The sequence below is a fragment of the Phoxinus phoxinus genome (assembly GCF_949152265.1).
Source record: "Phoxinus phoxinus genome assembly, chromosome: 7".
Classification (NCBI taxonomy): Eukaryota; Metazoa; Chordata; class Actinopteri; order Cypriniformes; family Leuciscidae; genus Phoxinus; species Phoxinus phoxinus.
In genome coordinates, this window is record NC_136882.1 from 8,215,454 (window position 1) to 8,231,136 (window position 15,683).

The 15,683-nt window shown below is 37.7% G+C and overlaps 1 protein-coding gene across 2 annotated transcripts in view; it reads right to left on the bottom strand.

The window, feature by feature from the left end:
• kalrna (kalirin RhoGEF kinase a) overlaps nucleotides 1-15,683 on the bottom strand; it is a 277,075-nt gene that overhangs the window by 35,748 nt on the left and 225,644 nt on the right. For both annotated transcript variants that reach the window (XM_079619850.1, XM_079619849.1), the window contains exon 34: nucleotides 13,732-13,978. In XM_079619850.1, the coding sequence (XP_079475976.1) occupies nucleotides 13,732-13,978 (247 nt within the window). The remainder of the gene's footprint in view (nucleotides 1-13,731; nucleotides 13,979-15,683) is intronic.

Consider the following 15,683-nt stretch of genomic DNA (forward strand, 5'->3'; position numbering starts at 1 on the left):
TATGTTAGATGACACTTTGACTTAGACATACTGCATCTAAATACCAAATTAAAACGAATTAGCATCGAATGATTTTTATTTGCTTGTTCATGTGACAATTCACTGCATTTATGACAGCATATTAATTAGAAGAGAGAAGTGGTAGAAAATGGGTAAATATAAAATTCAATTGTAAGTATCGTCAAGTACAATATGTATCGTCTATGATGATATTGTAATTATTGTATTAATAAATGCAAGCTGACATCGAGTTTGTCATTATGCCCCCAACATTCAAGATACATAGGCATTTTTGCCCCGATGATTTTTTGTCTTATATTATCATATGATTTAGTTTTTCCCAAATATAGAGTTACATTTTAAACACAATATATTTCGTTTTTCCTTTATTTCGCTAACAAACATTCCCACAGCAGAACTGATGCAACACACAGCGGTGATTAGTTACTGAATAAATGCGTGTTTTGAATGAATCAGTTTAATTAATGATTCAATGACCCATTCAATAAAGACGATCACTTGCTTCGTTCCTGAATGAATCAGCCGTTTGAACGAATCAGAAGAAAGAACGACTCGCTCATCAAGACAGTGACCTGCCGCCACCTATGCTGGTTTTAGTTTCGTATTTAAAGTACCTTTTAATTAAGAAGTTAAAATTAGAAATCATTTTAATATTTAAATATTGAATAAAAAAAAAACAATCGTAAATGCAGTGTAAATATATTAAGGCAACTTCTGATGGCGCTTCAGTGTCACTTCTGCACTTCAAAGATGAATTTATTTGATAATGATTTAATTTGATTCAACAGCCCTATAGCCTACTGTTATTATAATTGAATGTTAGAATTTGACAGGTGAAATGTGATGCATACATCTAATAAGTTTAGAAAAAAAGAAAGAAAAAAAAGATAAAAATGCCCCTGGAAATCAATTTAATGTTGAAAATATTGCTCCTTAATAAAAAAAAGTTCATTTCTGTATGCTGTGGTCAGTTCACAGCTTTGAGAATATGAATAATATGCATGTTTTTGTGAGTCAGCCGTCCACAACAGGCCTAAACCAGCCATGGCACAAACACACACACTCAGCAAAATATCATCTAATTATTGTTATCAACAAAACTTTGAAAATATCGAGATATAATTTGTCAATATTTCACACCCCTAAAGCATTCATTTGTATTTCTTCAGGTCTTAAACATGTCTTAAAAATGCTACTTTAAAAAATGTGCAGCAACCCTGATAGAAAAATGCACAATTTGGGAAAACATTTTGACTTCTTGTGTGTAACTCTCCAGCTGGCTGGTTGCAATATTACATGGTTATAACATATCATAAGCATAAGTCTGACCCGCACTGATGAAAGTCACCTGAACTATTCAAATGGATTCGAAAACTTAATTAAACAAATATGAAATATGTCTTGCAATAAGCCACCAAAAACTAAAATATGAGGAAGAGCACAATATCTCTTCACGGTTGTGTGAGAAATGCAGTTTCATTCAGAGGCAATATGACTCACACGGGTTTGTGATGTTGCGATATGCAAGTTGTTTTCAAATCTTACAGCTCAGAATGTCTGACAGAAGAAAATGTTTTCCAGATTCCTATCTATAGTATATAATCATAATAAATATGATATTAAATGGAAAAATATGCACTTTTAGTGACAGAACACTGCTGACATTTATAAAACCTGTGCTCATAAACTTAAAATAATTGATACATGCTTTGATATTTTGCATCAAATCCAGTGCCATTAAGACATTTTTAAATATCCAAATACTTTGAGGCCACTGTGTCTCATTTTCACGATGAGTCAGAGTTCCCAGTGACTGATACTCCCTCCTCATACTTTTCATAAAAAGACTGAAAATGACAATGTCATGGTCTTTAATTTGAGATGAACAATAAGACCATGAAACAACAACTTACAAACACGCCATCATTTTTAGAAGCATACGCTCTGGACACTAGAACGTACTTTGATTTACACTCAACAACAACTGTAAAACTGTCCGTTCTGTCCTGGATGCTGATAGTGGTTCCAGCTGTGCTTTCCAGCATTTCAGTCAAGCAAAAAAGCACTACTTTACATTAACAGCAATGACATAAAATACATTTTCACTAGCTACTGAGTGCATCTCTGCATAGTATACTAACAGAGACCAACTATTAACCTAATGTTGCATGTCAGGGTCTGTATCTTTTAGAAAACAAATTTTTTGGGTCATTTTTTCACAGGTAACAATGTATCCTAACACAACTTAAAGGGATACTTCAACTCTGTAAAGATGAATGTGTAATTAAGATGGGTTATTTATGTAGAAGAAATGTGAAATTATTCTTTGAATTTGGAGCCTTCTAGACTGAGAAAAGCCAGAAAATGTATTTGTGGCTCATGTGGATGAAAGACAACAACTCCCAGAATGCACTTGCTTCGCTGCCCTACGAGGCCACGCCTACCGGTAAGAGAAACAACAAGGCTAGGCTACTAGTGAGTCTCCGTGACGAGTCAGCCCGGGATTTCGAGACCGCCCAAAATGTCTGGCCTCGTATCTCTCACGGAGGAGCGGGAATTTTCTTAGCAATGTTAAAACGCATATTAAGTTAACCCATCACTTGTTTAGCGTTCATGTAAACACTACATTCAGATTCACCAATTGGAATGAATTCAGTTAGATGGAAACAAAAGGTGTGCATGTAAACAATGAATGGCGACTGCAAAAAGCAAAAGCCGAATCCCGACGGCCGGACATGTCTGGGAAAAAGAGGATGGTAACCCCTATACTCAGCTTTCTCCACAGAACAAGAGCCTGTTAGCTTCCAAATAAAAGATGGCTGACATTATATGTACATTCTGTGAGTGAGATCCCGCTCTCTATGCGCCGGTTGAAAACATGCGGATCTAGCGCCTTCTACTGGCTGTAGTTTTTAGCCTCTGGTCAAAAAAGCCTCCGATGACGCAAAATTACGATTTTTGCGTCATCAGAGGATTTTTTACAGACAAAAAATACATAAATCTCTTGTCTCAGGGGGATATGAGGGAGGGAAGCAAGGTACTTGGAAAATACTACAGGTTTTCTACTGATACAAAGCTTAATGCTAAATCCTGAAGTATCCCTTTAATATGCATAGAGAACTAAAGAATTACGCAATTTACTTTGGCTTTTAGTTGTGACTATTCACAACAAAGCCTTTCATTCCTAAACAATGAAAGTGCACGTTCCATTCATAATCTCCTTCAGATTTACACAGCTTCCTGAAACACGCGTGTACGGTTTAGTAGACAGTACTACTAAAGTAGACAGGCAGTTGTGTCCTCGTGTCCTCGCTCTGACATTCCTGACTCGCTGTCAATAGAAACCAAGAAACAAATTTATCCTTCACAGACTGGGGTTCATCGGAGCCGGACCGGTTCAGAAACACACGGGCGGTCGAGACAGGCGGCATTCCATTCATAGGTGAGGAGTTTCACATGATTTAAACTGACAACGCCTCCCGCCTCATTTCTGCTGACTGTACATCACTAAACTAATGTCCCAAGAGTTCAGGAGGAAGAAAAACAAGGGAATAATTCCCATGCTCCCACTTTATCTCTCACAGAGCCGTCTTCAAAGAGCCACTAAAGCTCTTCTGATGAAAAGAGGATTTGGACTAATTTAGTCTTCAAAGACTCAAGGAGTCATGTTCAAACATCAGCCCTGGACAGACTGCACTTTTACAGATCATGTAACACCAGTGATGTACATTACACCTGCTATAATAAAGAGTCAGTCAGGGACACCCTGCTAGCAAATCTGATAGTAAAAAAACAAAAACAATACAAAGAGTGTCTCAATAAATTATAGCTAGAACAAAATCTGGCAATAAAGGATGGGAGGTTTGACAAATCGTATATAGTATCCATAATTTTATATCACAGTTACAGTACACATAGCTATTATGTATTGCTATTTTTTGAAGATCTCTCTCTCATGTGATAAGTTTGTTGGAAAAAAAAAAAAAGTTGAAAGTGAGAGGGCGTTTCTTACAAGTGTCTTGTTTTAGACATGCTTGATTTTCCAATTTATCCACATAACTTTGTCATTTATAAGACTGTAAAGCATACAAAGCAGCCTGTGCACACTGGACACCTTTCTACATAATGCACAGTATATACAGCGATACTGTCCAGTCAGTTAGCCAACTAATTCTGCTCCTTGTCAACTACTTGAAGATCACGTGACTTAAGTCGACAACACGAGCAGCATGAATCTTCAAATACTGACTCAGTCTAGTCAACTACTTTTCCTGATAACCATTTGTAGGTCTCAAAACACCCCCATACACTCAGAAACATTTGATGGGTCCCTGGTAGCCCTGACTGGCCATTAAGCAAAAGCGATTAGAACTACACACACTCGTTCGAGTTAGTCTGGGGTGCTGTGGCATATAACGGGTAAATCTCAGGGCCGACAATCAAAAGGTTTCACAAGAAGTAATCCATAAACATAACAAAAATATGACCCATTGTGCCCTCGAAGAAAATCTCAGATTACCACGGGGGAACCTGTAATAAGTGCAATGGTGCATTCACGCCGTAATTACCATAATTACTAGATGACAACTCGAATGTTTCACTCAAAGCTGTTCTCGGACTCGCAATTATACGTTACTGTGGCAACACTACTAACGCCAAAACAAACGTGCACTTTGAATTAGACAAAACCAGAAAGAACAAGTATCATTATCAAAATGCCTTTTTAGTTATTTTGTAATTAGTTTATTTAGTAAGACTTCACAGTTATTCAACTCTACATCAAACTACATGTCTCCATCTACATGTAACTATATGTATGTCTTTTATTTATTTTCCGATTTTCAGCATCCTTTTACATGCTATGGCAAATGTAACAAAGCGAAGTCTGAAGTGTGAGATGTGAATGTGCGCGCATGAATTGGAAAAACATAGCCTATGACACCAGAGCGAGACAGAATCTCACTGGAATGGAAGTGAAGAATACATAAGATGCATCCCCCTTCGAAGGCCGATTGAATCCCAGCGGCGCGGTGAAGGCTGTCCCAATTCAAAGGCTCCGTCGAATGCGGCCTACAAATGCATCTTTAGTTTCCTGGACCGAGTGGATCCTTCACAGCTTTGCCTATCCCAAGATTCATTGCGTGCAGGTGACGGCTGGACTTTTTGAGAGAAAATGGCGGATTATGCTTTTAAATGTGTATTTGGTTTTAATTTACACAAATATCTAACGATACAAATGCACAAAATACAAACAACATTAAAGCGGTTCAAATGTTGACTTTTATCATACCAAGATGTGATTTTATAGATAGTTTAGATTCTTTATTATGTAAATAAATGGACCTCGGTGAACATATTTTCAGACAGTTGAATATAACTTTCAAAAAAGGCTACAAACGTTACGGTCGCTCATCAACGGCAGCTGTCGCTAGACAACAAGAGCAATCCTACTAGACCGTCTCAGTTAACAACCTCCGCTTCGACCTTCATGGACTTCGAAGACATGGAAGTCTGCATCTTTCGAAGGACGCAGTGTCTGAATTGGGACACATACATGCAAGACAAAATTTTGTGGGAGCGTATGGCGGGAGTGGGACCTGAAAAGCGGTCATGCGCAGACCTGTGTTACTGTCAGGTGGTACAAGTTTGAGCTCTAAGTTCAGAGTTCATAAGTTTTATTATGAGTTTTACAGGGATGTGAAAGTCTAAATCTCGTAAACATGGTAATTCAAACATGGCGAGAATGCACCTATAAACACATTGCTAATTGACTATATAACTTCTAGAAATAGCAAGATAAGCATTTCAACTTCATCCGTTCGATTTAAAGCTGAAACCCCATGCAAACCAAAAGCATTACTCCATAAACCATATTTTGAGACCTGTCTGTTTCTGAATTAATCAGTATGGAGAGGAAGAGAGAGAAAGAGTACTTTAGTCCAGATTAGAGAGAAGAAGAGAGGTACTTCACCCTGTCATCAACACACACACACACACACACACACACACACACACACACACACACACACACACACACACACACACACACACACACACACACACACACACACACACACACACACACACACACACACACACACACACACACGCACACGCACACACGCACACACGCACACACGCACACACGCGCACACACGCACACACGCACACACACGCACACACGCACACACGCACACACGCACACACACGCACACACGCACACACACAGTAAACATCCCAGAGCACTGCGGCCCTACAGTCAATATAATTTCAAACCACCAGCCAGAGATATGAAACACATGCAAGATTAAACAAATGATGTTTCAGATCAATCCCCAAAAGTGCACTGCACATTGACATTGTCTAGCAGGGTCATCGGTTTCTGTAGTGTGAAATGCTGTATTTCAATTAAACCATTTAGATATTTAATCTAAAACCATTTTGTAATAATTATTAACAGTTTTTTATGAGCTCATATCAGTTGAGGGACTGTATGGAATATTTTACTTTCATTTGTCATTTAATTTATCTCAACGCAGGAGTGTCAATGAACTGCAAGTACTGTGTTTGATTAAAATGGTGAAAAACTTGAAACACAAAAACTAAAATATACAACCCAGACCCATTGGGGAAAAAAAGAAACCTGTGGTGACATTTCTGCCAAATGACATGATGTCTCTTGCACATTTTGCAACAATTTAAAGTGACGCTATAAAGTGTGTTCAGTTTGATCTGAAACAGATTTAATGACCGGTGAGTTCCAGTCGTTGCTGTTTTATTGCCTCTAGTGTTCATTTCAGCTGGAAACTGCAGTGATTTGTATGTATTCATTTCGGTTTCGCGGATCTACCCCGAAGAGATACAATTCTGTATCAAAATGTTTAAGGCCAAACTACTTAAGTAGTTTAAGTAGTAGGGAATTACAAACCTGCACACATATATTCAAATGTGCATAATATAATTAATTCTTAATGCGCACGTGAGCGTCATCAGTGTTTCTCACGTTTAAAGTCTGTTTAGAGAGAACGGTGTCGTCTTAGCGGCCTCTGATTTAATAACTAATGATCGTTGCGACGGAAGTGAATCAATCAAAACTAACTTTAGCTGGAAAATATCTTTATTCAAGAACCGCTATAAAGCCAAAACAATCTTTTACCTTAAATTATACGTTTATCTCTGTAAAGCAGCTTTGAAGTAATCTACATTTTTAAAAGCGCTATACTGTATAAATGAGGATGACTTAACTTGACTATTTACGTGTTTTGCAAAAATGTAAGTAGGTATGTTTATCCAATGAGCTGATGTTGAAAAAATATACTTATGGTTTGTGGTACACTTTAGCATACTTTTAAAAGAGTACTTGTTACGGAAATAATATACTTTAAAAGAACATACTTGTGCAAACTACATTTTCATTTAATTTTAAATAACATGCATTGTCGAACTTAAGAGTGTGTTTAACACATTCAAGTAGCACTTACGTCATTTAAGTCACTTAAGTCAATTACATAACTACTTTTTGAAAGATGCTTAAAATGAACCGGCAAATGTACTGACAAGCATTTAGGGCAAATTAAATTAAATGTAATACTTTACACTTTTTCTATTAAACTTGTTTCATATTGTTATTTCTTCTGACACTTGTATGTCATGTATTTAAATTTATATTTGTATATTTGTAACAAAGCTGGTACATTTAAAATTAACTTTAAAACTAACATTTAATGTTACATCAAATAACAAACAATTAAAAAAATATAATCAAGTAATTTACATGTGCTTTAGTATGCTAATCAACACATCAAATTAAGTGTATTTAAAGCACAACAAAATATTATTAAAACAATTAACTTAAAATGTACTTCAAAGTACACTTTAAAAAGTGCACTCCAAGTACACTTAAGTGGCCTTTAATTTCATTAATATTATATTATCTGCAAGTACGTTTTTAAGCTTCTCAAGTACACTTCAAGTGCACATTCAATACATTTAAGTGAACTTTTTTAATAAACTAGGGATTAATAAACTAAAGAAACAAGTCACAAGAGTAAACTAGCTCAATGCAAAATATATACGTCATATGTAGAAAGCAACTGTTGTGCAGCAAACTTGCACTGACTATCTACATTAGATCAGTTCTAGAACAGCGTGTATGAAACCCACCTCCCACATGACGACAGCAGCAGCAACATTTCTCCAGAATCCAGCCACAGCAGGAGCGCACACCCTTATCACTCCTCATGACCGCTCAGAGACGCATGTCTCAACACAGAGAGATGTTCCGGGAGGACTGAGTAATTACTCTCATTCAGCCTGACTTTACCTCATCCACAACAGAGAGAAGGGGGCGGAGCAACAGAACTCGCTCTCATGTTTCACTCTCTGGCCAGACAAAAGCCACAGTCAGTATGCTGTATGTGATAACATGAACCCATGACAATGTGTCCTGCTATAGTACGCTTACGGGACACCACAGGGGTCGGTATACGCTCCCTTTCTCTTTTCTCTCTCAAGCACTTAAATGAGAATCTCGTGGAAAACAAAGCGCACATTCCCATGCAGACAATGTGAGCTGAACTTCTGAACTGGATCAGAGAGAAAAGATTCACTGATGCTTAAAGTTCATCTCAGAATGAGTGAAGATTACATGAAATTAATACAGAATGGCTGGAGATTTGTTTGCCGGTTAAACTGTGTTAGGAGACCTGTCACCTGCTTTATGTGTCGCAATACTGCCTTTCTGGAATAACTGGAATCAACTGAGCAATTATATATAACAAATTACAAAACACTTATCATGTATGCGTGTTTCAAAGTAATAAAATATTTAGGTCAGAAAGATTTAAAGAACTAATAAGTGGGACAGTCATTATATGCAGTAGCCCCCCCAAAAAAGTGTTTAAACATCTAAACCACGTGTGGATCATGTTGATATATTTTGAATGTATTAAATTGCAACTTCATTATTACAAATGTGCAATTACAAACATACACTTATGTTCTACTGGTGACTTTGTTCACAAGTCTGTCAAATTATTAAATAAGAGTAGGTGGTCTAAGCAGGCCTCAGGGAAGTGTTCAAATTAATGCAATATAATTATACTTGTGTATTGTTATTAGTACTGTTGGTGTTTATTTTATTGCAATGCGTTGTATTTGTGTGGTATTGACAAGTATTGATGTGAGACAATGTACATTGTGGGATGCAAGACAATATTTGGAAGTGGCTTAAAAAAAAAAAAAAAAAAAACTCTTCAGTTCAGCTAACTGTATAACTAATATAAATTTAAACTTTCATACATTTTCATTTAGTTGCAATTAACATGCAATTTAGAGTCTGAAAAAAAACACATGCTACCAAAGTATTTTCTTTTTAAGTATATTATTCCCTTAAAGGTGAAGTATTTTCTTTGACACTAATGGCACCGGAATTACAAAAGCCCCTTTCACATGTCATGCCTCCCTCAACTCAAACATCACAAACACTGCTTGTGAAGGCGTCTCAACAGGTTAAATTAGGCTACTTTCAATAAAAGTATCCTACATATTAGGAGTTCTTTTAGCTGTGTTGCTATGTGTCATGAGTACGCAACTGTTTCGCTTACAACAAACCCATCCATTGGGCACATTTTTTTACATGACGCGCCACTATTGTTTGAGGCTGTCTAAACTGGACACATCAAAATAAACAAACTGGTGCATTTGTCTTTCTGAACGGGTACATGATGATGCTGTATGGTATTGAAGCATTCATCGTAGAGTGTTACATCGCAACGTTCAAGACCGGTTTAATCTTTGAATTTCTGCTACTGAAGCTGAATGTTTAACACATCAGTCATGGTCCCGTACTGCATACACACTCTCTGGCTCCGCCTGCTACAGAAGCCAGGCCCCAAACTCACACTACAGGCCATATTTTAACCATCTAAGCTCATGATCTGAAACACACGGCACAAGTGCACTTATGGACTGTTTGAGTCCACTTTTGCTAGTTTAACGATGGGAAAAATGGTCAGCACGCCCGGCGCATTGTCTAAAACGACTGACCCTATTCTCTTAATGAGTAATGGGTGTGTTTTGGGCATAACGTGCAATAAACCAATCAGAGTCTCATCTCCCATTCCCTTTAAAAGCCAGTTTGCGCTGGCGCCATGGTGGATTTGCTATTTACATGGCAGAATTTGGAAAAACTGAACGCTTCTCCAGAGCGCAAACGGATCTGCTCGTGTGCTAGGTAAAAGCGCTAGCAGAGCACCTATGGGACAAGCCGGATTTAAAGTCTGCGTGAACCGGAAGTTGCAAACGACTTTTCTCAAGTGTTGTGACGCATTTTCGAGTGAAACAGAATATTGAACAGCGGGCAGGGTTTTACTTTAGCGCTCCTCCTCTCCATCTCTCGCCCATAGCAGAGTAACGGTGTGAGGGGAGTGGTTAAGCGTTTAAACAACCCAAGCCGTCAAACCTACGTCATCAGCAAAATAACCTTTCCAGACCCGGAAGTAACTTTTCAGACTTTGATTAAAGATAACTACGGCAAACAATTTTTTTCTGTGTATTAACTTGCACGGATTAATTGTTCACCACAAGACTAGTAATATCCACTCACAAAGTAAATAGGGTCAATTTTGATTTCATGCCGACTTTAAGCATATTTTTATGTTCACAATAATAATCTTTTACATTGCAATCCTTTTATTTGTAATATTTGGCTGTATTTGTGTGCTGCTGTGTGTGTAATAAGCAGTGTGCGTGCGTTGTGCATCCGCCTATAATGCACTCTTTAAATAACAAAGAATATTGTGACTTTAGACCAGGTTTCAGTTGGTCAATGGCTCAGTCGATTTCATTTTCCTCAAAATAGCAACGCGCCAACAATGCGCCGGAACACACCTCGTTCTCAGACCAGCAGGCCATGGGTGCACAAATGGGCACAAATGCATTTGCTATTTAAACAACGTGGCGCAGGACGTGAAAATGATAACTGCGTCGGGCTGAAGCTAGAAAAAAAACACTTGCGATCAGAGCATTGCGCCGCTGCATTGCGCCAGGTTTATGATAGGGCTCTATAAGTTTAGCTGGAAAGAGATTGACGGATCTGAGCGGACCTCTCTCAATATTTTGATGGTGCCTCAGCGTTTACACTTTTGGGGGAGATAAATGCATAAAATGAACTATAAACTTGGCTAAGAGAATGTATTTTAACAAATCTTATATACTTCACCTTTAAGCATCTTTTTAAAAGTATGCGGGTGCATGATGATTCTTCGCTTTCACAAATGTGGTGGTTAAAGCTCAGAGCTGGTTTGCTGGTTCACTAAACTTCCACTCAGACGGCAACAGAATGTGCTGATGAAACCCAAACCTTCTGCTGCCGACCGTGACATGCATTACACTTACACAGGAAACATCTAGAATCAAAGTCAACATCTACATCTGCATCTCAGAGTACATGTGCAGGTCTGGCATGCGTCTTATTACAGCTGCGTCGAGTTCAGAAAGAAATGAAGCCCTACACATTTCAGAATTTAGCTAATGCTGTAATATGTTCCACTTCTGCATGGACACTGCCTTCATTTCCATATGAGCCGTCTCGGGAAGTGCTCTACGCTATGGCCTTTTTGCATTTTGCAGCGGAATCTTTATGGTAATGACAGTCTTCTACCACATCAGACAGGAGGAGTTATGCAAATCAGCCTCAGACGCTAAAATAGACCTAGTATGAAAAGCGCAGTACAAATATATCTCGTTCGCACACCTCTGCACGCCAACACAATGAAACCACTTATCTGACTAGCCTGACCTCAAACTCAACAGATTAATGAAAGAATGCAGAGAGAAACTGTCACATCGAAAAGATCTGACCTTACACAGGCAACACTCTCAGAACGTTGGGTTCTGTCTTTATTCTTCCAGTGATGTTAATAGAACGCTCATTCAAAGTAATCTGGTCTTTTATAACTTCCTCAAATGTATTTATACAATGTCTTTTTCTTAAAAATGTTTTTTAGTTGTTTGGTTTGTAAATCTTACTAACGGCACTTTTTAGAGAAGATTCAAATGTAAAGTTCCTAAAATGATAAAAAAGAATGTTTGCTGTAATGTTCGAATCACCAAGAAAAAGTTTAAAATAATTTTTAGAAAAATTTGAACATTAAGCTTAACTTAATGGTTCGCAAAATGTTCTCAGAACAGATGTCTGTTAACTGGGTCGCTCCATATAAAAACTTATTTGGCTGATAATTCATGAATTATTCTTTATCTCGAGGCTTCAGGAAGCTATATAATAAAACCCTGACATTTCCACTTCAGCAAATGAATCCTACGAGTAACAGAAAATAAAAGATTGGAAAATTGCAACAAAGAAAATGGGATATTCCACATTCCACAGAGAAGTTTCATTAGTTCCTATTTTTAGGGTGTTTCAGTGTGACTCACATGTTTTTTAGTCAATAATGAGGACACTTTACTTAGTAACACAATGGGAAAAAGTCTATAGCAGTGGATATCAACTATTTTAACTTCAAGGCGTCACATTTAAATAATCTTGAGGCCCCTTTGGAAGTTTGTTGAGGCCCTCTGGTCTATAGGAGTGCAGTTCTACAATCAGTAAATTGACTATTTATTTCCTTCATTTTTGTTTTTCATATTACTGTGCATGATTCATTGTTGCATGCAATGAAAACAAATCCAGTCAAGTCCCGACTCCCGCCCAATGTTATTTCCTTATCCTGATAAACTCTGAAATATTCCACATTATAAAAGTGATATGAACGCTTTCCATTTTGACATTAAACACATCTTTACAGCTTTATCCTGTGAGCTGGAGATCGTGCTAATGTTAAACAAGAGCACGTATCACTGTTTGGGGTAAACAGACTCATAGTCTCTGTCTAAGTAAAAGGCCACGGAGAGGTCACTCATGTCACTGGAAACAAACAGCAAGTCTACCCAGCATCATATGTTTAATAAGGGCATCGGGACGTCATGTCACAAGTGCAGACAAACATGCTAATGCTGTGAGAAACATTAAGAGCTCGTTCGGAGTCCATTCCATTTCTATCTAATATCAAATATATGGCGCCATCTAGAGGACAAAGTGTGCAGTGTCACTGCAGTCACTGTCCTATGACAGGGAAATGCATTGCACTCAACAAACAAATTTGAGTTAATATCAAAAGCCAAAATATTTTTTATATAACAATGTCCTGATTTACTACCAATGTCTTGAATTACTATATACAGTTGTGGTCAGAATTAATGGCACCCCAGGTAAATATTATCAAATATGGCTGTAAAAAATAAATCTGCATTGTTTATCCTTTTGATATTTCTTTTTTTTTTTTTTGTGGCAAAAATCTAACCTTTCATTGAAGTAAAATAATTGAAAGTGGGGGATAAATCACAATATGAAATAAATGTTTTTCTCCAAAGCACGCTGGCCATAATCATTGGCTCCCTGTTATTAAATACTTTTTGTATTTATAAATGAATGTTTTATTCTATTTGTGATCAAATAAATGCAGCCTTGGTGAACATAATAGACTTAAGCACAAACATGAGCCTAATACCCCCAAAACAGTAGTGTGTAATTCCCAAAATAGACAATGTCAGAGAAGGTTTATGAACATGTATCACATAGTCAACTTCAACTAAACACATAAGCAGAATAGAGAATCTCCAGCTGGATCTGAAAAGCCTGCTCTTTCTTACCTTTGCCCGCAGGGAAAAAGCAGTCCATCTCCACACTGCTGCGTGAGTGAGAGATGCAGAGAGCGCTGCTGGGTACCAGTCCCTCCTGAGACGGGGTCTTGTCTGTGGTCCGGACCAGACACCATCCCGGCCGGTCTCCGGGACGCTCCAACAGCTCCACCGTCTGACCGGTCTGGATGCTGAGCTCAGACGTGCTGCTCGACACAAAGTCCTGCAGGACCACCGTCAGCTCACACCCTCCGGAGAGCTGGACACACAGAGGAACACTGCTTTTAATGGACTGGGAAACATGTGATTTAGGGGTGGGCGGTATACCGACAGAGGCAGACACCATTAAAGGTGAACAGTGAGCGGTTACATATCTCAAAACAAGTCATTTTAAAGCGCTGAAGCGCAATAAGCTGTAAACGAGAGCTCATTTCAGTATATGCACACTGTCTGAGAGATTAAAAGCATAGTTCACCCAAAAATGTAAATTATCCCATGATTTGCTGACCCTCAAGTCATCCTAGGTATATGACTTTCTTCTTTCAGACGAATACAAACAAAAGAGTTATATAAATAAATAAAAGCTCTTCCAAGCTTTATAATGGCAGTGAATGGCTGTTTCTGTTTTGAAGTCCATAAAAATTCATCGATACATCATAAAAGTGCATCTATCCACCATAAAAGTGCATCTATCCATCATAAAAGTGCATCTATCCACCATAAAAGTGCATCTATCCATCATAAAAGTGCATCTATCCACCATAAAAGTGCATCTATCCATCATAAAAGTGCATCGATACATCATAAAAGTGCATCTATCCACCATAAAAGTGCATCTATCCACCATAAAAGTGCATCTATCCATCATAAAAGTGCATCTATCCACCATAAAAGTGCATCTATCCACCATAAAAGTGCATCTATCCACCATAAAAGTGCATCTATCCACCATAAAAGTTCATCTATCCATCATAAGTGCATCTATCCACCATAAAAGTGCATCTATCCACCATAAAAGTGCATCTATCCACCATAAAAGTGCATCTATCCACCATAAAAGTTCATCTATCCATCATAAGTGCATCTATCCATCATAAAACTGCATCTATCCACCATAAAAGTGCATCTATACACTATAAAAGTGCATCTATCCATCATAAAAGTGCATCTATCCATCATAAAACTGCATCTATCCACCATAAAAGTGCATCTATCCACCATAAAAGTGCACCTATCCACCATAAAAGTGCATCTATCCATCATAAAAGTGCATCTATCCATCATAAAAGTGCATCTATCATCATAAAAGTGCATCTATCCATCATAAAAGTGCATCGACACATTATAAAAGTGCATCTATCCATCATAAAAGTGCATCTATCCATCATAAAAGTGCATCGATACATCATAAAAGTGCATCGATACATCATAAAAGTGCATCTATCCACCATAAAAGTGCATCTATCCACCATAAAAGTGCATCTATCCACCATAAAAGTGCATCTATCAACCATAAAACTGCATCTATCCACCATAAAAGTGCATCTATCCACCATAAAAGTGCATCTATCCACCATAAAAGTGCATCTATCCATCATAGAAGTGCATCTATCCACCATAAAAGTGCATCTATCCACCATAAAAGTGCATCTATCATCATAAAAGTGCATCTATCAACCATAAAACTGCATCTATCATCATAAAAGTGCATCTATCCATCATAAAAGTGCATCTATCCATCATAAAAGTGCATCTATCCATCATAAAAGTGCATCTATCCACCATAAAAGTGCATCTATCCACCATAAAAGTGCATCTATCCATCATAAAAGTGCATCTATCCACCATAAAAGTGCATCTATCCACCATAAAAGTGCATCTATCCATCATAAAAGTGCATCTATCCATCATAAAAGTGCATCTATCAACCATAAAACTGCATCTATCCATCATAAAAGTGCATC